General features: G+C 46.3%; 1 protein-coding gene across 1 annotated transcript in view; it reads right to left on the reverse strand.

Moving 5' to 3' along the window:
- Positions 1 to 456: 456 nt before the first annotated feature.
- Positions 457 to 27,248, reverse strand: part of LOC119456083 (hemicentin-1) — a 131,925-nt gene continuing 105,133 nt past the window's right edge. Inside the window, exons 6-14 of the mRNA XM_037717686.2 lie at positions 25,614 to 25,904; positions 18,947 to 19,240; positions 14,626 to 14,931; positions 7,243 to 7,371; positions 5,691 to 5,718; positions 4,976 to 5,079; positions 3,971 to 4,101; positions 2,040 to 2,382; positions 457 to 1,167 (exon numbers count right to left, since the gene is read on the reverse strand). Of these exons, the coding sequence (XP_037573614.1) occupies positions 2,104 to 2,382; positions 3,971 to 4,101; positions 4,976 to 5,079; positions 5,691 to 5,718; positions 7,243 to 7,371; positions 14,626 to 14,931; positions 18,947 to 19,240; positions 25,614 to 25,904 (1,562 nt within the window). The 3' untranslated portion in view covers positions 457 to 1,167; positions 2,040 to 2,103. The remainder of the gene's footprint in view (positions 1,168 to 2,039; positions 2,383 to 3,970; positions 4,102 to 4,975; positions 5,080 to 5,690; positions 5,719 to 7,242; positions 7,372 to 14,625; positions 14,932 to 18,946; positions 19,241 to 25,613; positions 25,905 to 27,248) is intronic.

Raw genomic sequence — 27,248 nt, forward strand, 5'->3', positions numbered from 1 at the left:
CTTTCTCTCTCATTGAGCTCAGTTTGAACAAGATCGAGTCACTGGACTCAGTGGCACAGAGCGTCAATTGTTTAAAGTTGGGCAATCTAACTTCAAGTTTTTAGGCCTGTCGCTCTAGTGTGTTCTAACACGAAGTGCTCAAGCCTTTCGCTCTCTTCAAGCGGGTGGGCATGGTGTACCTTTGAGGAGACATTTGTGAGCCTGCTTCTCTTTATGCATGTGTGCGCTTAATGTTTCAATGGTTAGAGTAATAACAGTAATAATGAAGACGAAGCGGTGGGAGCAGGGGGGGGGGGGGGTTAATATGTAGTTCGTCGGCCGGGTTTTCAAAAGCATGTTCTCCTCCGGCTTGTGCTGGCTGATCGAGAGTTCTTACATAACAAGCTTGTTTGGTATACGGGAGGGCGGCCTTTTATAGGCGCAGGACACGTCATTTAGGCTCAGCGCCAAAAGTTATAAAACCACTTTATTCACCGCTGTAACTTTTCCGCACGAGGTAAAGCACTCGAGAGACATCGCGCTAGGTGTATCACAATGCGGCACTTGCTGGGAATACTCAAACAACACCGAAGGTCTGGGTGGCACTCAAACTGTTGAGCGCTGCAGTTCACATGGCAACGACAGTATGACTACTTCTCGGCGATTCTTGCGCACGATCAGATAACCATGGTAAACAGCTTTTCCTCGGAGGCCTACATTGGGAAAGTAGTGACACCCACGCGCGCTGCAGTTCGTCCAATGTTGAACAATCCTGTCGAAGACTTGTGCTTGTACGGAAAGGTCCAAAGGATCCAAGCCCACCTTGTTCTCTTCAAGGAAGCAAAAATAACAACAGCGATGACGACGATCTGAGCACATACGATGTTTTCTTACGAGGGACACCAACTTGACGGAGAAAGTGGGCGCTGCTTGATATTCGTCTGTACTGTTCACTCATTGAAGAAGGAATCATAGGGAAGCACGTTGGGGTGGCGCAGTCTAATCCACACAATGCGTGAGAACGCTAAACAATCACATTTCGCGACACTGCCCGACGTGTTCGCTAAGCGAAAAACCAGCCTCATTTGTTCATGTTCATTTCTACAGCAGTGGTGTGGGACGTGCCATTGTTTCGTCCTGGTATGAGTACACTTGGCACAGGCACATTCTTCGGAGAATCTTGGTTTCCTGCAACAACAGAAAATTGTGTAGGAACCGAAGACATTTTTGTAGACCTGTGAATGTTTCGTCCATTTACACGCAAGGCACATTGTGCGTTTACGCTTTTTCAGCATAGTGAGTGTTCGCTGAGCGTAATAGAACGAAGACATGCGTGAAATTATTAAAGGTTGCTTCTTGAATAAAGATAGTGAATTGGGCCAGTTGAAGGGAGTTTCCGGTTTTCTTCTTGAGTCAATAACTAATGAAAAACTCACCACCGAGAGAAGACTTAATAATGTAGAAGCACACCGCAACCTCTCACCATAGATATTAGATGATATACTACATTGATGGTGAATTTGACGAAATCCCCATCTACAGTAGAATTTTGTCAAAAGTCAGTACTTATAAAAAAAAGCTAATAAGGAAAGTTTGGAAGTCAATTTGAAAAGTTCGTCCGGGAGAAGCCCCTCTGGTATAAAATAACTTTGGAAAGGAAAAACCAAAGATCCAACAAGGTCTCGCGTCATTCTGTCGCGTTGAAAAAGAAAGGCCTAAAACATTACTACATTACTATAAAATTAAAATTACTTCCCAATATATTAACAGGAAGGCTATGCTTACCAGTCCACATCTTCATTTTCTCTTTATTTCAAGTTAAAATCATTCCTGGTGTCCCCCCCCCCCCCCTTTTTTTTTTGTTCCCCCCTTGTTGAAAGACGCTTTATTAAGTTCGATTACATGTCTACCACTGGCCACATGCTCTTTCTCTTTTCTAAGGCTTTCGCTTCTCTCATTGTTTTTGCGTCTAATTATTGCAATTTTAAAATTTTTGCCTTCCTTACAGACAGAGTGGTTACAAAGAAGGACAACGTGGAAGTTTCAAACAACTATCGTACTCGGCTCATTCAGCATCCTCGGGGAGCCGGGGCTGAAGACGCTGCGAACACTCCGCCCTCCCTTTCACACTGTGCTCTCGAGCGAGTCGTTGGAGAGCACAGACCCGAAGTCCTCCAAGTTACTGCGGGAGCGACGCGGCAGTCTGTGCGCAGACGCAAGTGGTCTCAGCACACCGCTGCGCGTGAAATCTACGTGGGCCGGGGCGCTGCCGTCCGGGGACAGCTGGTCCAGGTAAAATCGCTGCGGCCGAGGCAAGCTCGAAGTGGAACCCACGGGACCCAGTCGGCGTGCAGCAGTTGGAAACGGCAGTTCGACACCCACAGCTTCCAATGGCTGGTCCTCCTGCGAACAAGAGTAGACCCGCGCGGTAAATGTAATAGGCATAATGCACATACCCTTAAACCCTGGCACAGTTTGATTTGCCATTGTAACATAATTTTAAGGCGGAAGATATTGGAAGATTAGGATAACATAAAAGGTAATTACAACTAACTAAATAACTAACTGACCAACTACACATGCTAAGTAATAACTAATTACATGGCCTGGTAAAATTGGCAAATGAGGCCGCTTACGTCGCCGCCTCCTGTGTGAAATGAACAAGTGCACTGGTGTCAAATAGAAATACTTCCTTGATGACATACTGTACACATTTCTGTTCAACACTTATTATTTTGTGAAGGTAGTCTGTTTCTTCGCCAGCTTTTCACATACACGTTAGGGCTGCAGAGCTAATAGTATCCAAACACGCACACCGTGGAGCTTCATCAGGCTCCTCGGTGTGCTACACGATAACTGTACTCTGCGCTTGTAATGCGGTCCTCGCAGAATGTAGAAGCCAATATCAATGAAGTTCAAGTTGAACTATGTTCTGTCTCACCAACTCCGTGATAGCAGTGAAAGCAGGGATAGGTCACGTCAGCGAATCTGAAAAGATAACCAAAAGAACGGCTACCCCATTGTCCGTTTCTCTCATCCTCCGTTTGACGCCGACTGAATAGAAGCGTCAGGGTAGGTTAGTAGCGAATAACGCAAGCGTCCTCCTCCATCTTCTGGTAGACGCGGCCTGCTCTCGTAAATGTTTGGTTTAACCGATCCTTAACCTCGGCTGCACTGCACAGAATTGGCGAGATCAAGTACAGAAAAGTGTTCGCGTTGAACTACGTCTGGGTACTCTTTCATCCAAAATTTACAAACAAACCTCGTAAATATTGGGCTACAAAGAGATAGCGGTGCATGATCAACCCTTGTTCGCGTGTTTTTATACTATAAGCGCAGACAACTTCCTAAACCTAACCACTGATTTACCATGCCCCCCTGCGTATACAAACCACAGACGCGCATGGACCAATTTTGATAACGGTTCGAAAACTTTTGAGAGCAAATTATTGTAAGTCCCTATGCCGCTTCCTTATATAGTGGGCCATTTCTTGACATGAAAAAAAAGAGGCGCATTTTGTCAGTAGATCATACGCTAGTCAGTTAGCTAAGTAGTGCGCTGTGCATGCGAACTACTTAAAGCATGGTTAAACGTATGTTCATATTTTAAACTTACACATTATGGTGTTTTTTTTTGGTGCATGGTCCACTAAAATGAAGAACAACAATATAAACTGAACTGCAGAGGCGTGTTGACTTGAACTGGTCGGTACATTTCGGAACTTGAAGGGTACAAGCGCTGAAAACGGGACTAAGTGTTTGTCTACTGTCGTTTCGGTCCTGTTTTTAGAGTTGTTCCCTCCAGGTTCCGATACATAAATTGACGAAACACAGAGAGCCTACATGCAAATAAGCAAAAGTAAACTAAAAAAGGGATATCTTTTTCCCATCGTGCACATGCCTTCATCACGTTGTCCAGCTGCACTTTCGAACAGACCAAAAAGAAATCAATAAAAATGTCAGATGTTAGAATTTATGCAGGAAATTTTACCTTATTTGTACAGTGGTTTCTCCATGAAAACTCGGCCGCGCCAGCCTTCCTTGTCGAAGCAGGAAGAGTGTAGTAGTTTGTTACAGGTTCTTTTGCGTACTCTGCTTTTTCATCTTGATCGCAACCATATGCTGCAAGAGAAAAGTGAAGTCGCCAGCTCAAAATGGGCTACGCAGGTGGATGCTCAAAAAAACCTCTTTAGGATGCGCGAAGGACCACATCGCGGAACAATCTTACACTTATTCTATGCAGTAAAGAGCATTTTCATTCTCAGGATACGCGTTCAGTACAAAACTTTGGGCCTTTGTTTAGTCGCAGTGTTATCCAGGCGCATAATTCGGCTACAGTTTTTCCTTTATGCTACCTATTTTGTGCCATACATGCCGGACGCGCCGACGCAAGCGATATTGTTGCTCAATTAATTTTCTTGATTACAAGCTAGTCTTGACGTTTTCTGTAATGTAAACCATGTCATACTCCAGCAGATTTCTGGTCTTTTCTTTCACACTAGATCAAAGATTTCATAAAACACCTTGATTTGCAGTATCATGAATTCTGTAGACGGTAAAAAAAGGGTCACCGTAAGACTGGTAGTAAGCTTGACTCATTTTCCTCTTTTTTGCATTTATGCTTGCAAATTTCTGCATAGGATAAAAGTGAGTGCATCAGACCAAACGCTCAGCTGGCGGGTAACTATTCGGGCATTCATTGGAAAAGCTAGAAAGCCAGAAGAAGACAATTACCGAATCAATCAATCAATCAATCAAATATTTATTTATATATATATTTCAAATATTATTTTATTATTTCAATCAATCACTCAGAACTCATACAAAGTAGTCTTGTAAAAAAGCTCGCGAGTTAGCTGACAGCGTCCCTAACTTTAACAAAATCCCCTGGAGCATTAAAGTCATGCAGTTGTCCACGTAAAACGTCTCGAAGCAACGTAATGCGTGAGTGAAATGCTGAATCACTTACTTTTTCTTACAACAATTAAATACTTACATTTGTATGTAACTTGGCAGAGTGGCGTGTCTGGTATAATGTCGGGTCCCTTCTCTTCAACGTCAGCAAATTCATCAGCGTCTTTCTTAAGAAGCGTGTTGGACCTTGAAAGTAAGGTTATTTGACGTAGTCACACAGCTAGCAAAAATATTTATTGCAGTTTTTGCAGCACCGTATCGCATGCATTCGGGTCTAAATTTGACATGCACAGTTCTCATTAAGCTCAATAAAAACTGGATAAAAGCGTCCGCGTGCAACGTTTGTTATGTAGCAAGAAGATCATGACGAAGAAAGTACAAAATGAACGTTAAATATTTGTTGTCATGTCATGTCAATAATTGTCATTCTCACTTTAGCGGCTCTTCCTGTGTCACGCATAAATAGATAAATCACCTACATTGTGCGCAATTAGGAAAAGAGATAGGGCAGTGCTTAATTTTCCTTTTATGAGGGTTAGCGAGACTGTTTCTCCCGGTATTCTAAGTTTAAAGGAATAACTTGTTCCTACACGTGGTTTCTAAAAAAAAAGAAAACGTCCTGAAATCACGTGGCTCAAACACGACAAGCTACCCGCGATTCGAGTGCAACTTTATGACGCAATGTAAAACTACTTTTGAAGAAGCACAATTTCATATGCGTAGTTCGGTGTATATATGCTATCAATTATTGAGCAAGCTGCTCAGACGAAAGCAAGCACGTTGTTGCGGCTACTTACTTTTCGTCGCCAGGTTCGCTGTACGTGTCTGACAGAAGAAGGCAGAAAAGGGAAAAGAGCAGGAATGAATAACCATCTCTGACTAATCTCTTACGTGAGCCACTAATTCAATATTAATTACGGCATAAAGATGCATCAGTGCTACAACTAGGGTCGCGGAAGAGCGAATACTAATTAGCCATGAAGAAATGCTTTCCGGGAGCGGATAAAATGGAGGCGTGAGACGAAACTGATCGATAATGAAAATAAACAAAAAGAAGCTGAACATTTTTTTTCTCGAGTTGCGAGAAGGAAGGAACGCGTCAGGAATACACAACATACGAAGTTTAGTTTAGGATAGGTGACGCAACCTGAGCTTTGGTCATTGTGGTAAATATGAACGGCGAGTTGTTCTCTTGACGAAATCGGCAAGTGTGCACTGCGGCTTCGCCAATAGCTTTTTCAAAAGGCGGGGTTAAGATTTTTTGAGTCCGTCATAAACGTGTTGAAAAAAGCGTGAACAAGAAATGTGTGCAGTTCCTACGTTCACACTGAGTGCAAAATAATAAATAGTTAAATGAGGACGAAAGTTTGGAAGGATTTAGGGTGTGAGGGTGGATGAGGTTGAGATGAAATTAAAGAAACATGTGGTTTAAATTTCGGAATCGCAAGAAACGTTTCATGTCTTGGTAACTTCATAAAATATGTACCTCCCAGGATGTTTCAAACGATTGGTGTAAAATGACTATAATTTTGACCAGAATAAATCTTTGAAACAATAGGATAGGTACTGTGCAACACACACCGCAGTATACTTACAAAGGTTGACGCCAATCAGTGAAGTCACAAGATATTATTGAACTCCTACTTATTGGATAGTGGCACCCCAACCAAAGAGAGAATAAAAGAAACGCCGTATGAAAACTGGATAAAATTGGACAAAAGTGAAAATTTCCTGGAATACGGCCTACATGGCAAATGACGCAGGGAAAATTTAGTTTCTTTACTAATAAGGCGGGCCCTATTACTCATCTCTACGGTAAGCAGATATAGATGGATGGATGAAGAACTTTATTAGTGTCCTTTAAGGCGCGTGCTAGCGCGCAGCGTGCCGCTCCCACGTCGGGACAGAAAGGCCGAGCCTCTCCGCCGCGTCGCGGGCCCGTTGGACAGCCCATAACTGTTCTTCGAGGTTGGGGCTGCGTAGAACCGCATCCCACCGTGAAGAAGTGTTGCTTTCACCGCAGATATAGATGGCTTTCGTGAATTACTGTAGAGATTGATATATTCGGGTCAAGCAAGATAACCGAAACTAGAACTGGGTCTTCATTTACTATATACGAAAATTACACGTGAAAAACGAAACCAGACCATATTACTAAAGAACGGTCTTTTGTTATTGCTTTTTTTAGACGACCATGCCTTTCCACTTCGGGCTGTGGGCGAGTCCCTTGAAAACTCCGAAAGTCGTGGACAACTGTCTCACATGGTCCCTCAAGTCCTTGAATCATGTTTTCTCTCACCTGAATATTTTAGTCTACACGAAAATATCGTGAAACACGTTAAAACAAACCTCTCTTCCTCTTCAGGTATTTGTACTTGACATAGACGACGATCACAACTGCCGCGATCAGCAATGTCACAATGAGACCAAGGAGCGCTCCGATTATAGGCCAAGCTGTGATCATACCACGGCTTCCAGCTGAAAAAGAAAGCAAAGAAAGACAAGAACAACATTTCAAAGTCAGATACAAACGCAATTCTTTAAAAGGTTTTTAAATTGGTGCAGTACACAGAAAGTATGAACCCATAACTAAATCCCTCAACCCAGACCAGCGGTCGTCATTTGTAATCTCCTGGCCCGTGCTTTTCAACACGTCCCATTCCATTTCCTGATTTGCATCGCTGTCTATCTCATGATTCCGGACAATATAAAATGCCATAAGATGGAGAAGAGCCTCCCAGTATTTATAAAAAAATTGTTGCCTTTCTGATGATTTCTTTTCTGTCTTCATTGGGCATTTTGTGGAGATGCACAATATTGTAATGGGTGATTTTTTGCAAATGGAGGTAACACCATATTTCCTTTTTCCTAATTAAACTTGCCTCGTAGCTCTTGAATTACAATTAGCGACATTTTTTTCGTACTATCCCGCCGTTATGTAAAGTGACGCAAAATAAAAATATCTGAAACCACTACTTCAAGTTCGTCATGTTTAGTGAGGCAGAATCATGACGAATAGCGGGACAAAGAACAAGAGCTTTGTAAAGAATTGAAGCATTGAGATCTAGCATTATAGTACAGGTATATCAGGGCTAATGAACCGAGCCTGAGTGAGTAACGTGCATTTTTCATTGGTGAAAGCACCAGCAGATTGAAGGCATGTGTGTTCTGTCTATATGCGAACTGAATACGAATACAGATTATAATGGTGCGATGCAATAGCACGGAGATCTCGTGAACCGGTCTTTACACGAAATTCCAGCGTGTTCTGGACAGTCAATGCACCATAAACTGTTATGAAAGACATTGGTTCCAATTCCCAACGAGGCACCACTGCCTCTTAAATGCCTTGCTTAGATATTGATGCGAAAGCGTCAGTATGTAGTCAATGGGAATTTAGGTGCCGTTTCGCTGCTACAGACGCCGGGCGCCGGCCTTTTCGCTCAATGAGCCATTTGGCTCACTTGAGCCAAATGTCTCATTGAGCAAAAATGAGTCAAATGGCTTAATGGCTCATTGAGCGAAAAAGCCGGCGTCCGGCATCTGTAGCAGCGAAACGGCACCTAAAAAACCATTGGCTGCGACACCACGGCACCAGTGCGCCTCGACGGAGCAGAGCGGGCGAAATGTGACGATAATGATCTAAAGAAGGAAATGACGCTTAATTCTGCAACCTCTGAGGCAGCACGGCGAAGCGTAGGCAAAAGGGAACACCTGCTGCTTCAGTAGAGTGCCAGGTGTTGCGTGAGCGGAGAGGGCATCGCCGCTTTGATGGCATGCGGCGGCGTTCGCACCGCAGCCTGCTGCTGCTTGCTGGTTCGGGCAGCACGTACATTACTCGCAGAGCAAAACTCGGGGGACCTATCAGCGGCGTTCAGTCGGACATAAACGCTTTTGCATTCACAACTCATAAAAAGTGCTTAGGTGCCCTTGAATTTTTTTTGTAGTTTGCACCGCAGATATGTGTCCGAAGCCCGTCTACATAAAACGGCTGATGGCATATACATACTCCATCTGTTCGGGCAACTGGGCGATGGTAGACGCTGCGTTAGAGGGCGTTAGATTTAGAGTGAGCGCAAAAAGGTTGTTTAATGGGAGCCTCACTCACACTACAGGTGTAGTTCCTCATGGCAGGCTTTTCGGGATGTGGCATGAAGCGTCGTAAGTTTGATGATGACGAAGTTCATCAAACTTAGATGAACTTCGAGATAGATAGACAAGATAGATAGATAGATAGATAGATAGATAGATAGATAGATAGATAGATAGATAGATAGATAGATAGATAGATAGATAGATAGATAGATAGATAGATAGATAAAAATGACATGGGAAAGGTGCGAAGGTTAACCGAAAAAACATTCGGTCTGCTGTGTGGGGGAGAGGTACGCGTTGATGTTAATGGAAGAAATAAAGCACATGCAAAAAAAAAAAGACAGAAGCAAAATCGTCAGAGTGATGTAGGCCCTACTTAACTGCATATATTGAACTGACTTGCAATATTAGAGTACCGAACAAAAAAAGCAAGAATACAATACGGAAGACATCGTCGCCGCACTCAAGCAACTAAATCACTCCAATAAATAGCAAGGAATAAACAACAACAACAACAGCGACGACCCCAACAATGGCGACGATGACGATGACAGCAACAGCAACAACGCGAGCCAGCATATCCCAAGGATCTACGTCATCTACAACGCGAGGAGCTATATTATAATGTTTCAGAGAAGAGCATTCATCTGTAATAAGTAGCTAATAAAATTATTTCTCCGTTGTTCAGGTGTTTTGGAGTCAGATTAGACGACGTTTAATCCTCAACCAGATTAAATCACGTGGAGCCTTAATCTAAAGCCGATCGAGCCAGATTAAACGACTGGCGTCATCTTATCGAACCCACAGCAGCAATACGTAGGCAGCGGATGGAGAAAAAGAAATATCGTTTACGAAAAGCTTTGATTTACTGGCCCCGTCACAACTGCTGATTGATTGCCGGCGTGCAATTTCAGCCGAGCCGGGGAAAAAAAAAAGAAAACAGGGAGGACCGTAAGCACCCACTCTGCCGTCAGGCTATGATAAAAACCACATAAGCAATGTGAATATCCAGACATACTTAGAAAAAATAGTACTTTCAACCATTCTGCCAGCAGACATAGAAAACAAAGAGGCTATATTTTATTCCCCGACAGGGCCTTGAATGGTTTCTTTCAGTTTGGGCCACCCAGACTTAAATACACAAAAGAAAATGTTGTTTTAGATAGTTGCGGAATTCAGAAAATTGTTGCGGTGGAAATTCCAAATGGTTCCACAGATCGTGTGGGCATACCTGAACAAGCGATTCCAGTAATATGCAATCTCCAAAATCATCAGCGCAAAAGATGCGCTTTTCCATGCCTGTTGATAAAGGATGGCGGGGCAAGAAGTTTGCCCGTAATCATTGCGCATTTTATGCATCCGCTTCTAAATCTTCCCGTCGTACATTAAGATGTGTGTATTCACAAAAAGTGCATTTATGCTTTTGATGACATTTCTTACTTAAAGCCAAGTTATTGGACAATTCGAATGCGTCATCATAAACGAGAACAGTGCGGAAGCTCTCCATTGAAACGAAGACGCTTCCTCAAATAGCGCGATAATTGTTTATTGCTGTTTAATGTTAGAAAGCAGCACTGAAGGTCATGAGACTGTGTAATGAAGGGCTTTGGATTCATTATTACCACCTTGGGGTTCTTTAACGTGTACCCAAATAGTGCTCTTGCATCTCGCTCTTGCATCTCGCTCTCATCATAACGCCTCTTTGTAACGCGGCCGGAAACCGAACACGTGACCATGTTCTCAGCAGCAGAACGTAGTAAATAACCCATCGTGGCCGGTATTTGTTTCTGCAATGAAGTGGCTTTTCTTGAGCATGTGCTACTCGGACAGGCTGCAAAATATTTGTTATAATTGCCGAGGTGCATGAATTTTGTCTTGTTTAATTTGCCAGCCCAACTCTAGGAAACAAAGGGTCGTTTGTAACGTCATGTTTAACTCTATCTTTCTCCCTCTTTCTCTCTGTTTATGAGAAATTCGATTCTCAAAAAATAAAGTGTACTTCGATGTTTGGCACAATGAAAACAGGTGAAGCTTCCAGCTTTAAGTAAGTAAAATGAATAGCAAGCTTCAAATGACCCGTGTAGTGAATAAAAAGGAAGGATAAAGAAAAGAAAGGAGAAGGAAACGGGAACCTAACCGTAGTGCCACCTTTAGACGCTCCAGTCTCAGGCGAGACCTGGCCTTCCGGTGAAAAAAAAAAAAAAAAAACAAATAAAGAGGTCGTGTTTTGCGACACGCCTGATTACGGGAGGCGCACGCGTCGCCACTTGCGTTACACATCCTGACTGCATCACAAATCAGTCATTAGGCGGGAATAGCCGAGCGTGTGGACGATGGCGGCTCCTTTGCGTGCGAAAAACAAGAACAACGTTGACAGCAACGTAAAATAGAAGAAGTAAACCACCGACGCACGTTGCCTTTCGCGAATAACAAGAGCGAAGTAACGGAGTCAGGCAGATGGGCTTCCTAGCGCCGCCGCGCCTCTATGAAAGGCGGCTGCAAAGTCGGGCTATGGAGGGACATCTGCTACAGCTGTTCTTGCTCACCAAGGGCAGGCCGCGCGCTCTGGGACCGGCGCCAAAGTAGCAAAATTATACTGCCGCGAAAACATGGAAATGAGCTCCGTTCGCGCCTTCGAAGGCGCCGTTTTATCGTCACGTACCTCTTCCTTGTCCTCTCTCTTTTGCCTGTCTTCTACCCCCTACGAGGCCACGAAGGAAAGAAGTGGAGTTCGCATGGTAGAGACCTCGTCGGACAAATTCCTTTCTCTCCCCCGCCTTCTGGATACCGTAACGAAGGGCGAAGCATAGTTTGAAGGAAAAATAGGGAGGAATGTTTTCTCCCGTTTTTTTTTGTTTAATATCATTTAAGGGAATCAGAAGGCCATACGTGGCGATGGCGGATGGAGAAAGGGTGTAGGAGGGTAAAGGGGTGACTGAAGGAAGATGAAACTACGTATATCAGATGCATTCCCTTGCTGCCGCTTCCCTACTTTCGCTTTCTTTCATTGCCGCCCCAGGGATCAAATAAGGAGGGAAAGACGGGAAGAGAGGAAGAAAGTGAAGTGGCGGACCGGGAGCGAAACATTTTCCGGTGCCGCTGAAAATCGCTGCGGTGGAGTTGGTGGTGACAGCGGCCACAGCACTTATAGCGACGTAGGGAGGCCTTCGCTTTCTGCTAAGAAGAAAAGGTCTGCGCCCCACGGGGACCACGATTGCCGAGTGGAGACATCGAAGCGGCGGTTTTTGTGCCTCGCGCATAATGCTGTTCGTTTTATGCCACGGTCTCTAGCCCTTCTCTCAACCTCTTTTCTTCCCCAAGCATTTTTACCCTGATCGTCTCTCTTCGGCTGCTCCTATACTGAGGGAAATCAGGAGGAGGAGATTAGGAAAAGAGGCCGTGTATATGAGCTGTGGCCCTTCATGCTAGCGCTTTTTTTTTTTTTTTTGTTCCTCGAACCGCTGTACAGGAACAATGGAGCAACCGTTTCAAAAGGAGGTGTATTCTACACTGTTTCCTTTTCATGCCGATACAATATGCGAAAGATGGAAACAAAAGTGAGGTCTGGCGCTTATATTTTGACGCAGGCCTTTCTTTCACGTAAAGAGAGACAAAGCGAGGCGTACTAAGGCTGTTAGATTGACGAGCCCACAATGAATAAATTGGAGCGAGAGAAAGACCGCTATGAACTCTCTTCCGCCCTGTTTCTCATATTTTATTATCGTTTCTCATAATAAGTAACATGGTCTGGTGTGAAAGAACGCGGAACAGCTTTTATTACGTTTTCATAAGAGAAGCTTCTGGGACGCGAAAGAGGCAAGAAAGAATTCTTGTAAATTATAATATAGAATGCTTACTTTTACAGTTAGAAAATAACTATATTTCGTTTGGTTTACAAAGACTAGAGAAAATCTGGAACATCTGCAAGTCTTGTTACCACGCTCTACTCAGCTATAGCTACTATTATCTTGATTTACCGCAAGGCAGAGAGATTCGTACAATTTTGATCGAACTGCTGCTCGTGATTAGCAACATTACAAAGCCCTTAAACCTTGAACCCAGTTCTCTAAAGCGTATGTGCAGAGCTTTAAGGTGTCTGGGGGCATGCAATGAAGACCGCTATCAGTTAGAGACTGCCCCCCCCCCCCCCCCCCCCTATGTGGTACCAGACATTCCGGCCCGGTCTACTCGCGGTTATTCTATCTTTTTTACTTATCTATCTCGAAACCTGGATGACGTTTTACACTACGAGCCCGAGCACACGCAGCGAAATGAAATAACCGATTATAGCCACGTATTTCTTATCACGCGTAGCAGTGATCGCACAGTCCTAGCAATATCAAAAGCTTATTTGAATCATGGAAGTAGGTTGGAGATACAAATACAGATCGGAGTGTGACAGATATTGACGAGAACGTGTTATTTGATAGGAAAACATGCATACACAGAGAGAGAGAAAGAAATAGGTAAGGAGCCGGCTGGATAAGTCTCCGAGTGTGACAGACATTGCCAAAAACATGTTGCTTTCCATCTACCGTCGAAATTGTAGTTTTTTTCATCTAAATAGGATTCTTTCGTAACTTCACGCACTTTTCGCTATGTCCGTGCGTGTCTAACCTCTTTCACAGTAACTTGGGCCACTGTCTCTGTGCCCAAGTAGACATCTTGGGAATAGAAAACTTTGGCGATTAGGCATCTGTGACTCGGCATGTGCCAACAGGTGTGCCCGAACAGACGGCTTGGGCTACCAAATACATGCAACTGGGCAAGCGTCGCTGGGTAGGTGTCCGGATAAACAAGCACTACAAGAGGCAAGATGTGAAGAAGTTGGCAACACAAAATTGAATGAATCAGCTAAAGAGAAGTGAAAAAATGTACATAGACAGCAGCCGAGTGCAGAGAAAGAAATGAAGGTAACAGAATGGCACCAAAGTGTGTATTGAGCCAGGAGCATTGAGCGACAGAGAAGTGAAGAGCGTGGCGGTAACGGAAAATTGAAGAATTCGGCTACACAGAAGTGATGAATTCGGCAATACGGTCTGTCATTACTTGATAGAATGCTAATCGCAGCTACGTCGACATTCATCGTGTGATCAATTCTGCCGCAATTTTGTTTTTCGTAAGAAAGCAGCAAAGTCCGTAAACTGTGCATGTGGGAAATGGCTGGGAAGGAGAAGTCATATCCGTTCGAAAAAGAACACCGTGCACATTTTGAGAGAGGAACACAGTAAACAAACAGAAAAAAAAACCTTACCCGCGCCAGTGGTGTAGCGGTGTTACCCACGTCCAGCCATTTCCGCCCCCCCCCCCCCTCCTTTTTTTTCTGTGCCAGTAAGATGAACAATCGTAGAAGTCACCAGTTCCCACCAGGACAACAGTTTTCGACTTCAGCGCCCAACACTCAACATTAAGTTTGCGGTCAAAGTAAAACGGAGAACTGGTTCCAGAAAAGTGCCTAAGAGGGCTCAGAGCTAGCACGACAAATATGTACTTGTCATCCGGCAAACCCTCTGCGCATTGGTTTTTGGAACGTAGCAACCCAGTACCAGTACCGGATTGTCTATACGTAGCAATAATACGTCACATATGTAACTATATGTTATAACAGGTGAAAGCGTCAAGCGGGCATCCACTAACCAGTAAGCTTCTCAGCGGGCCGCAATGTGCTGACGACGAAGTGTACGGGCGACCGGTGTCCCTTAGGGTTGGCTGAGTAGAGGAACACCCGGAACGTGGCGCCCCCTTCGAGGCCGCTGAAGCTGAACGCCGGTCCAGACATGGACGAGGCGTTGGCCACCAACCGGTCAGTGTCGGCCTCGCGCAGTTCAGCCACGAACGTGACCGGTGCCACGCCACCATCCCAGAAACCCTCGGAGCACTCGAACGACACCGAGTCCTCGGTGCCGTTCACCTGGCTGCAGTTGTTCACCGGCTCTGGAGGGCCTGCGCAAGCGATGGGTGTGGTTACAATAAAAGGAGTCCTAGTGGGAAAAGCGGGGTGCCAACACTGTTTACAAGAAAGCGTTTTTCTACGTAGTGCACAGAACACACAGTGAGACATGTTTGCTCGAGGCGTTGTTCTGCGCCATTGTTCGTAGCCTACAAGAAGGTCGGCACGGCCATGGCATCGACACGGCACATCGCATCGTTATTGGAGTGTTGGTTTGCTTGCATATTGTCGTCTTGGGAGGATGGGGCGCGTGTGCGCGCCCTGCGTTGGTTGTGTGCAAGTACAAACTTGCAGGGTATTTATTTTTCAGAAATTGCAGAAACGTATCGTACTGTACCTTCAATAATTTTTTTTCAGTTTGTCCTCAACTCTAGGCATGTCTAGTAGTAGCGTTTCTTTATTATGATACGCCAAGCCAGCCACGCTTTCTGACGGCACCTTTCCCCTCTCTCGTGATTCTCCCATGTTGACAAGCGGCCACGAGCAAAGAGTGGCAACGTTTTTATTCGGCCGTTTTAAGATGGCCTTTCCTTAACTCGTTCGCCGCCTGCTCTCTATTTCCTCACTACCATTCTATATTTTCTCTGGGCTGTTAAGCGTTAGTACAAAGGGAAGTGCTGCAGCTTCTGCAATGCTTTTGCGAAGGGCTCACGCATAATTACAGCCGTCCAGAGGGCATTGTGTCGACGGGCAGTAAGTTCCATAGGGTATTGTGGCAACAGCCAGGGAGCTCCAAAGGGCTTTGCGGCGACGCCGAGGGTGCTGTCAGTTGAAAAGGACCCATAGAGCCTTCTCCCACACCCTGCCATGTACATTATACACGTTCTGTACCACCCCCCGATGCGGCGCGGCAGACAGCAGCCGCATCAGCCGCAGAAAAATCGAAGGAAGAGGCAAATAGAGCGTCGGTTTATAAAAATGTAGAGGGCTTATTTCTAATTAGCGTTGGCCCAGCTTAGGGCGGCATCGCATGGTTAACACGTGTGGGGCAAGCACTCCGCACGCTTCTCTACAGACATCGTTGTTTATTTTCGATAGAAGTGACCTGCAGGATTAGAAAAAAAGGTGTGGTTCAGATTTGGTTAACCCTGGTTGATAGCGGAAGGTTCACTGCCCTGGCTAGGCCCATTGTCGAGCTGTGGCCGAGGTGTGGTTTCGCAATGATATACAGACATGTTTGAAATGAATACAGTGTTTATTCATCATTTTTATGCCTATGAGGACACTGCGGTGATCAGTAAAGTAGTGAGACTTGATTGCAACTCTCTGCCGGGCCCAAGTCTACTCGGGCAACGGCGGCAATGTCTCTATCAGGGCTCCGTAAAGGCCTAAATACAGTCCGATGTAGCGAGAAAGCGCGCACACGTTATGTCACGTTGGCGAGAACAACAGCGGCTATAGTTCGACCGATGGTTCGACGTTACTGGCGCCGCCAACGTAACCGGACGCGCGGCCAATGCGCTCCGACGCGCCCGGCGTCTGATGACGCACGCACGCACGCGCACACACACACACACACACACACACACACACACACACACACACACACACACACACACACACACACACACACGCACGCACGCACGCACGCACGCACGCACGCACGCACGCACGCACGCACGCCCGCACGCACGCACGCACGCACGCACGCACGCACGCACGCACGCACGCACGCACGCACGCACGCACGCACGCACACACACACACACACACACACACACACACACACACACACACACACACACACACACACACACACACACACACACACACACACACACACACACACACACACACACCACACACACACACACACCACACACACCACACACACCACACACACACACACACACACACACACACACACACACACACACACACACACACACACACACACACACACACACACACACACACACACACACACACACACACACACACACACCGATAACGTCGGACTATGAACGTGCCTTATGCTCTCTTGTGGTGTGACCTCTAGCTCTCAAGGTGCAAACTGTTGAGTCGCTGATGGCGTAATGAAGCTACGCGAAACGTGACGGGGTAGTCTAAAAACCTTGCCGAGAAAAAAGTGAATGCTGGAGTAACGTGCATTTGTCCTCTCCGCTAATGCTGGTGAATTGGATGCAACTTACAGCCAGTGTTATGGCAATCACAGAAGATGAAGGGGATGAAGGGTAGAGAGATATTCAGAATTACAGAGCGAGGAACAGAGTATGCTTGAAGGGCATTGCTTTCACAAAGCTAGGGAGGAAAATACAGGGTGATCAAAGTTAGGTTGACAGTTTTTTTTTAATTAGGCGCTGAGACGTACGTGGCGACTACCTCTACAGTAGGGTTATGTGGCGAGGGGGACACAAAGTGAGGTGATAATTATCGGTGTTAGCCGTGCAATTAACAAAAATTGAATATTTACTTTTGACTGGCTGCAGTAAGCCGCCACGTTTGTATTGAAAAGTTAGAGGCAGTAGTGTTTCTAGAGAGTTCCACTTGGCAGAATTCTTCTAGCGTATTCGTGCTTCGAGATATCGAACTGCGAAGTTTAATTGCCGTTGGCATGATTACGCATGCAAGACAGTGAGGGCTGGCGCAAGGCTCCTTCCTTATATCGTTATAACAGAAGCTACCATGGTTACAGGCTGCGCGGTTCCGTGTTTTGATAGCGGTTCTGACTTGTGCGCTTTGCGATTACGCCAGCCGAGAGTGAAAGGGGGCAGTTATCACTTTTGCCTATGCCTCCTTACCATTTGTCAGACTAAACGCCGTACGCAAAAGGCACATCACATAAGGGAGGAGCTTTGTGCCGGTCCTCACTGTCTGGCATGCGTAATCATGCGAACGGCAATTAAACTTCGCAGTTCGATATCTCAAAGCACGGGTACGCTAGAAGAATTCTGCCAATTAAGTGTAACTCTGTAGAAACACTACTGCCTCTAACTTTTCAATACAAACGTGCCTGCTTACTGGAGCCAGTCAAAAGTTAATTATTCAATTTTTGTTAACTGCACGGCTAACGCCGATAATTATCATCTCACTTAGTGTCCCCCTCACCACATAACCCTTCTGTAGAGGTGGCCTTCACGTACGTCTCAGCGCCTAATTAAAAAGTCACAGGCCTGCGCGGCACACGCAGCCAGGTCACAGCGCATGCTCGTTGAGCGGCGCAAGAGTAGCTCTAATTTCGGCACCACGCACAACAAGGTCTTCGCGGCAAAGTGTCTTCGCCTCGATTTTGACTGGAACAATCTGAACTGTCCGCCCGGCGTCGGCGTCGACGACGAGCTGCGGCTTCTAATGCTCTCTGCACAGCAGTCTGCTGAGCCCGATGATGCCTGGTTGTAGCCGCGCACGTAGCTCTACTATTCGCTTCTTCAGCAGCGGTTCGTACCTTGCGAGGAGACGCCATAACGTGTACCGAAGAGGTACCCAGAATACGTGGCGCACACCTAACATCGCGATAGCGTTGATGGCGCGCCTCGTCTGAATTGCATGGCGTCTGAATCGCATCTCGTGGCACGTGGCGGTTGCAGGCACGTTAACTAGATGGCGCCACCATACTGGCGGAGGCTCGGGTCGTCTGCGCCCGCGCGCCTGCCTATGCGCACAGGCGCAGAGGCGCAGGGCGCGTATAAAGAGAATTTTTTCTTCTGTGTGATAGCAAGCGCTTGCGTGGCTGAGTGCTGAAGTATCCGACTCCCACGCAGCGGGCCTGGGCTCGATCGCTGGCACAGAGGGGGTACTTTTTTTCGCATTTCTGGCGATAGCGGCTACGGGGCGGCGGCGGTGGCATCATCGCGACCGGAAACGGCTATTGGAATAAGCCCATAACAGCTTACGCTGTAAAAAAAAATAACTGTCACCTTAACTTTGATCACCTTGTATAGTGGCAAAGGGTTTAAGAGCAATATCACATTTTAACACAGCGATGACCACGGCTTTGCAGCTCATTAGCATCTAGCACGAACTCGTATCTGATTCGTGCGCACTCACCGGCAGGGACGATGGTGAAATTGCAGGGCGTCTGCTGCTTGCCGATCTCGTTAGCGCCCCAGCAGAGTAGGAAGCCGAAGTCATCCTCGTTCAGAGGCGAGTAGAGGGCCGTGCTGCGCGTCAGCGCATGGCTGTAGCTGGCCAGCTCTAGGCGCTTGCCGCTGGAGGAGCTGTTGAAGCGCCAGTGGAATGTCACGTCCGCCGGATCTGCCTCCAGCTCGCAGCGCACGGAAACCGACTCATGACGTGACACGCCGTAGATGTGCCTTTGGTCCGGCTTGCACACGGGTGCGTCTGCGGGGCAAGGCATTGTGGCGGTGTACGGAGTCCTGCTGTCTGAACATGCTGAACATATCTCGCTTTGCTTACCTAAGATACCAGTACCAACGTCACACGAACTGCATTAGACTTGTGTTCTGGCACGGTAGCTGTGTGAACTATTTTCAACAACTCATCTTAAAGTCCTTTACAATTGGTGTGACGTTATTCTTCGGAAGACATTACTTTTTTTTTGTCGCACGTTGGAGCAGATGAGTAGCCGGGGTCTCTACGAGGCAGCGACATATTCTAACGTACATTTAATAAAAAAAAAACAAGAACCGAAGGCAAGAAGCTTTCTGCCTCGGTGTATTACCTAGAAGGATTTCCAATACTTCCGTATTCGGCAATAACGCCAAAAAATATTTCTTTCTTTGTAATGACATCAAAGCTCGGCCTATGTTTTCATGAAGGTGTGGTATAGTTCAGTTTGCAATTATAATACCTTTATTGCTAACAGCACTGTTTCAACTTACTAGTGTCGTGAGTTGCAACGAACATGGATCAATTGCTTGTGAGGTTTAGAAAGACCACTTCCATAAACGAAAAAAAAATAGAGAAGTGCATGAGGACGGGGATAAAAACCAGATCGTAAAAGGGCAAGCGCGTGGACGAATGGGCCACATACCGAAAAGCAGGCAGTGTTTAAACCGGTTACTCTTAAACCATTAAAACCTTGGTGCACTCCGACCAATGCGGTAAGAATGGGTAGAAGGCAGGCAGTTAGCAGTGGTGACAACACCGAATAAACTTTTATCGCTTCGCCTTACAATGCTGACAAAGGCTCTGCTTCCTCAGTAGGTATAGAGTCGGTTGTGCTTCCACTTGCGGACTTTTATTTTATGGCTACTACTAAAGCGCCATCCAGGACTCGCTCGCAGATTTCCAGGTTGAGCCATTTCAATAGGGGCTGAAAGCTTACAGGTTTATTGCATCGTTTTCGTCCCTCGACGGCTACGTCTCCAGTGCTCGCGCTCGCTCACCTAAGCAGTAAGTAATCGCAAAGAAAGCTGCTCGTTCTAAGGTGTCCTAATGAAGAAATTTTTGATCATGCTTGTTTTATGACTGTAAGTAATGGTGCTGTAGAATTAGAAGAAGAGAAAAAAAAGCTGCGTCGACAACGTGCCTCGCGTACAGAAAGGTCGACAAAACGTAATGGCGATACCGGATGGGCATGGGTCAACTGCAAAATACAGCGGCTCTCAAACACACGGAGAATTCTTATTTGCTTTCCTACTGAAGATTCGAAGAATTAAAATAAAGTTGGTATTGATATAGCAGGGTTCTTCGATTTTAAAGTTTATTATTAGGCGATTATGCGATCAGCATCTAGTGCGCTGAATTTTTATACTACAAAAAATTATAGCATAACTTAGGCCTTTTACTACGTGCTGGGGTGAAAGAAATGGCGACGGTGATGGGGGAGGTGCGTTGAAATTAGGGCGAAGGTGATAAAGAATAAAAAGAGTTGGCTAGCTGTCACAACTCCAAATCAGCAATGTACAGTTTGAATGTAATTACCTATGAAAAGTAAAATAAGGATTGCTTAGCTTCTTTGTTTTGTTTCTGGATGAGCTTTGGTAAATTAATCGTTGCTTAATACCTTTAACAAGTATATCCCTCCAACAGAAATACTGAGTGCACTAAGCGTGTAATGAGCTAACTTGAAAAGTAAAACTTTGATGAAATGAAGTAAACAATATAAACAAAAGAATGGTTTATGCATATTGTTCGCGCAGAGACGGAATAGTTACGTCCGTCATGTCAGCAAGCAACACAACATGGTGCATGTGAGTAAACACTCTTAAACAAAAGGGTGCCGGACAATAGACACAATAGCAAGAAAACAATCTGGCGTATGATAGATGGAAAAACTACAGATTCGAAGGTGTATCATATACAAAATAAATAAACAAGCATACACGTTATAATGGACCGGTAAAAAAACAAAACAACCATGTTTGAGTTTACAAACAACCAACTAACACTTATGTTGTGACGTTTAGCTGCGGTTATTATTCAAAGTGCTGTTTAGGCTAGCCAAGCCACAATCCGCTTTCATGATACCTATGCACTTGATAAATTTAAGAACGTCCGGATGGAGATAATATCATTTTATTGACACGGAATGAGTTGGCCTATGGATACTTTAGGTGACTGTTAAAATTGGTCCATGTTAGATTATGAAGGTGGTTATAGCACACGAAATCGCTCTCAGCGTGAGATCACCCACACATTCCTAGGCACCACCATCGCTCGGTAACGAAAACGACTCAGCGCAGGTTATGTTGCCTGGCTGAGGCATTGACCTATTCACTTCATGTTGTCTTAATGCTTCGATGTGGAGCCGTGTTCCTCAAGATATTTCTTTTCCTTGTTTTATTTCCTCCTGTGCCAGTGGTCCATGAAGGCATGCACTTGTAGTAGAATAGTTCCCTTTCGAGGGCACATGGCAAGCTTTCGCCGTTGTGTAGCCAGTGCCATCATCGATCACACGGTAGTTTATTCTCACGTTTTGATACGCTGGCCCTAAAGTTTTTTTTTCGCATGTTTGCATGAACAGTATTACATATGAAGCGCTCTGCAAAGTGCTATTATCGACAAGAAGCAAGCTGAAACCCTGACAGTGCTTGCTACAGTCAACAGCAGAGTTTCACTCGTCAGATATTGGAAATCATAGAAGCAGCGGGTTCCCGAGCTGATGGTGCATGCATGCAAGCCAAATAATAATTTGTATTGTAGTGAAGAGGAATGAATGGCGCTGCAGCCACATCGCCAGTCGTCCGAGAGGCGCGAGCTCGAGATTGCCTGAGCTGCTCTGGTTGAGACACGATGCCTGCTGTTCTCTTGTCCTGTATTCATATTAGATTCTGGTGGAGGTACTGCAGTTTTCCCCCAACCTGGAATTACGCACCCGAACTCTGCCGTCCGTCATGCCTGACGACCCCAGCCCGACATCCCCACCGGTTACTCCAGCCATCGTATGTGCCGGTGCCCAGCGTCAGCGGGATCCTGCCATCTTCAGCGGCACCGATGAGAAAGACGTTGAAGATTGGCTGGAATCGTATGAACACGCCAGCAACACCAAGAAATGGGACGCGGCGACAGCAAAATCGTGCAATGTGGCCAGGTAGACCACACGCAAAACATATTGGCCGGTTGTCAGGAGTACGCCATTGTCCATTGCTTGTGTGGGTACCACGGCTGAACGAAGTGAGGAGCTGAACGCAGTGGCACACCTGATGGGCATGGCGCTAAAGGCCTGAGGTGGTGGCCGCGCGAGAGCCTCGGCATAGCTGAGAGGTGCAGTCACCGCGGGAAAAGCAACGAGACGGCACCGGCGGAGTCTCGCGGGTAGAAGGGAGAGCTGCGCAAACTTGCTCGTGGATGACTTGGCGAAGGTTGGCCGGCAAAGGCGAGGGTGGTGGCGTGGTTGAGGACAGCAGCGAAAGCTGACGAGCGACCTCAGTACGGACGAACTCTTTTATCTGGCAAAGCAGGGAGTCCATCTCAGGAGCCGCGGTCATGCTCGCGAGGGTTTCGTCGGACACAGGTGCACGCACCGCGTGAGAAGACGCTGTCTGCAGAGCGCCGACCGTGTCAACGCCTGCAGCTGCGTGTACTGCTCGCGTTGTGATCAACGGCCTCCTCTACATCGTCGAATTTTTGGTGCTGTGTTCTTGTTCAAGCGAATCTTATTTTGGGCTGGGACTTCCTTCCCCCTAATAAGGCCGTGATCGACTGTTCTCGTGCTGCAGTGGAATTTCAAACGCTGTGTCATGCCCCACTCCTTGACGCTCGTGAACCTGAAGATAAAGTATTTGTTGCCGAAGACGTTACAATTTCACCACACTCATCTGCCCTTGCCTCGGTGTCATGCAACATTGTTGATGGTGCCAGCGCACTTTTTACGCCATCTGGAATTTTCGCTCGTCGCAAATGTTCCCCGCTGCCTTTCGATCTTTTGGACATTCATGCCGGTGTCAGCAGACTGCTCGTCGCCAACCGATTATCCTGTCCTCTCACTTTGCTTCGTGGGGAGTGCATTGACCGCGTCCAGTGTGTCGACCCTGCTCCCATCATTGACTTGCCAACTGGTTCCATCGCCACTCACGAAGTCGCCTGGAGTGACCTGTAACCCCGCGCAGGAGCCGACGTCACCCGATGTTTTACATGGCCCCATTGCCTACACGTTGACTGTTTCCCAAAGCGCCGGTCATTCCTCTTCACTACAGCATACATTTGCATTCCATTCTCAATCACATGCTGGTAGGCTACCTCGACTCAATGTCGTCATTTGCTATTGCAATCGCTAATACCGATGCGTTTGTTGGTAGTGGAAGATCGCATACAGTGTGTATTTAAGGTTGGGGCTCGACGAGCTAACCGAGAAACGTTCCATGGTGCGCGTAATCTAAGCCTATTGCTCTTTTTTATCGTACACCCCACTCTTCTCCAATACAACGCGAGACCTCTACACGGCTCATGTATATAGAATGCCGAGTGGTTAGTAATGCGTGTCCGCAATGGCTCTGTGCTGTACCACTCGGTGAGCGATAAGGCTGATCGATGATCCAGCAAGGAAACAATCGAACTGTCTTCATGAATGCACAGGTACAACTATACCTTCAGTCAGTATGCATGCGTGCATCATTGTTCTCCGAAAGGATGATAGCCCGGTGTGGTCTTGACGGTGCTGCGAGCCACCTACCAACCTCCATTGAGCAGAATAGTGGACCTTTGGTGTATGGTTGCAATGTATTTCCTGTTCCTTGCTTTGAACGTACAGCTGGCTAATATCGGCAGCATTTGTGTATATTGCTGTTCCCGATATCACTTGGTAGAGCGAGCATGTCTCGCTATTGGGGCATATTTGGCTGTCCCGCACAAGCTTATAGTTTACATAAAGCAAAATTTTAAGGCCCTTGTTTAATGAGGACCATTCGTCTATCTTTTTTTTTAATAGAAATAGCTTTTCAGTTATTTCTACTCTGAAAAAAAAAAAAAAAAACATCCAGTTGTATGTCCAGATTCACATTTTCACGTCAAGATAGTCGATGCTCCGCGTAAAGAAGCATCAAGTTTACTGTTTCTTAGCCAGTGACAAAACTGTAGTCCTTGCTTGGCGGTCGTCTTGTGTTCAACCGCTCAGCGTAGGTTACCCTTGCACAATCAACATTACTAAGATATGTAGTGCTTCCGTATGGTGGAGGCGAGTTTGTCCCCTTTGTAGCACATTGTTCCAGCGAAATGCACAGCATTCCAGCGAAATGTACACTTTTTTTCTTGAACTTCTCTTACTCCAATCAATTTTCTCAAACTCATGTGATACTTTCGCCTTTTAGCTTACTGGATGTTTCAGTACTGATATTTCTAATCTAATTGTTCGTACTGTGACAGCAGATTGGTCTCTCATGCGGCGAGCTAGTAATTCTGTCTACAGAAACGCATTGGCAAGACTAAATGTAGCAAGCTGGGGACAGTGTCAATGATATGTAACAGACTAACCCATTATGGTGCAGTTCACCTCGAGCGAAGCTGTTCACTGTATTGGGCCACGTGCTTTGGACACTCAAAACATGAATCGTATGAAGCGGTAGTCCCGAAAGGTGGGCCCTATTCTTCCATCTCCACTTAATTTTAGGCCTGTCCTATGAGAGCTACTGCAGAGAAGCAGAGGCAATTTGAGCCTCAAACCCTGACTCTGACGTCTAAAGCTGTAGGGTTTAGGGATAAAGTTGGTGAGGCTGTTGCAGCATCTAGTCTCCTATTAAATGGATTAGTAGTCTTAGCGTTACATCAAAAGGTGAAATGAAACTAGAAAAATATATTTTCGAAAACGTAACACTCATGAAACGCCTGCTGATGGCACTCTTCAGGGAAACATGCAGGGTTGACAAAAACGTCAAAGCGAACGCCTTTAAAGAGACACTAATAGGAAAATATTAGGTTGAGCTAGATTAAAAGATTAGGCTACTGCATTACAAAATTCGTCATTCGTAGCAATAACAGAGCTTTGTTGAGGGACAAAATTGCGACAATAAAAAATCAGGCTGACGCCACCTCTTGCGGACTATGATACCGCTCATGTGAAGTTAACAATGGTTGATTCACAGAGGGGCATAGCACGAGGCCCCGTGTAGATTACGTCAACTCACCCGTTTTGACGCGGGTAGTTCGAATTTAGGAGCAGCAGCGTCACCTTCGGCGACAATTTTCTACGCAACAAAGTGATAATTTGCTCACAGAAAATGATGGCAGACTTGTACACGAATAATCTCTCCATCGAGCTCTACTTATTATTTTCCTTTAGTGTCGCTTTAATGCTGCATACATTATGCCGACTTACATTTTATGCGCAGCATGAAGACGTTACTGGTTCCGTGGCCTTCTCGGTTCATGGCGATGCACTTGTACCGACCGCGGCGAGACCGGTGCACCTTCTGCAGCACCAACGACTGGCTGCTCACGATGACGCCGGCACTGGTGTTTGTAGTGACTTCCTGCCCCTCGAAGAGCCACGTGACCTCGTTGGCCGGCGGATTGGCGTCTACGTCACAGTCGAGGTACACGTCACGGCCTTCGCGGATGTCGTCTTCCCTAAGGTTCTGGCCTAACCGCAGCGATACCAAAGGTTTGTCTGCAACAAGAAAGATGTACGAAAATATTTAGAAGCAATCAGAAATGTGAGCACTGCCGCTGCAGTTTTCTTTCTCAATGGTGTTCGAATGTCGCACTCACTCCGTTCACGTTGTCAATCAGTGGAAGTCAGTGGAAACCTCGCTTAAAGGGGTCCTGAACCAGCCCTCGGCCTTGGCGAAAAAACACAGTCCGCGGATAGCATACGCTGCTGTGAACATCTCAGCCAAATTTTGCAGTTTTGCGCAGCGCGTGGAGGTCGCAAGCGGAGCGCGAAGTCATCTTTTTCTCAAAGTCTCTCTTTTCAACAGAAGCCTGCTCCTTACTTTTTTCTGGACGCTTTATTTGGTAATATAATCAGATTCCCATACCGCGGCTGATATTGTCAAATAGCTGACATCAATCACGAAGGTTTGGATCAGTGCGATTTGTCCTATTGTTACTGTGTATATTTATTGACGCAGGTAAATAAACAGGTTGAATTGAGCTAAAATCATTTGTGAATTTCGATAACAATTGCGTGCTTCCGGAAGAAGCCCACTATCACCTGCTCACACTCGGTCACGGCCATCCATGTAGGAGGCCACCCTGCTTATCCGTGTCGTAGCTGTCGGGTCGCGCTAATTTCGACTACTTTTGAACAATCAACTAGCCTCGAACCACGCGAAACTTAAGGTCAGACCACACGCTTGCTTGCCGGTGCCCACTCACTCCTGGTCGTTCCCATGGTTAGACGCCTTGGCAGACTTCGCTTCGTATTGAGCTATTGATAGAGCTTCAAAATTCCAAGTTGGATGTGACTACTATTCGTCGGTCAAGGTAGTGCAGGACAAAGCCGGTCCGCAGCGCGCAGAACGGCCAGACTCGAGCCCATGAGCGCGAGCGCGCACTCAAGTCATGTCGTGCATAAAGCAAGCGCTGCGCGTACGCACTACAGTTACATGTACCTGCGGTCTTCTACGCAACGTATAGATAACGCGGCCGCCGCGGGCCGCCGCGATGAGTCCGCTGGCTGAGCGCACTTACGCTCGCTTAGGAGAAGCGCGTATGTCTATGTTTAGCGCGTCGTATAGGTGCCAAAATCGGTAGTGGCGTCTACGGGAGCATAAAAAATCCGGTGACGTTCAGTAGGCGGAGCGTTGTGGGCACGCCCCGCTCAGCCATAGCCTTCACAGAGCAAGGACTCGAACAACGAACGGGACCACAGCGAATGGGATCATGTGTGACCTTTGATGGCCAATAACTCAGCTTCTTCGGCACGCAGTGAAGTACGTTTTGCGGCAAAGTATTTCCGAAATAGATCTATTTTAACTTCAAATGCATTTATCAACTACGATAAAAAGGG

This window comes from Dermacentor silvarum, chromosome 6, assembly GCF_013339745.2.
Source record: "Dermacentor silvarum isolate Dsil-2018 chromosome 6, BIME_Dsil_1.4, whole genome shotgun sequence".
Lineage (NCBI taxonomy): Eukaryota > Metazoa > Arthropoda > Arachnida > Ixodida > Ixodidae > Dermacentor > Dermacentor silvarum.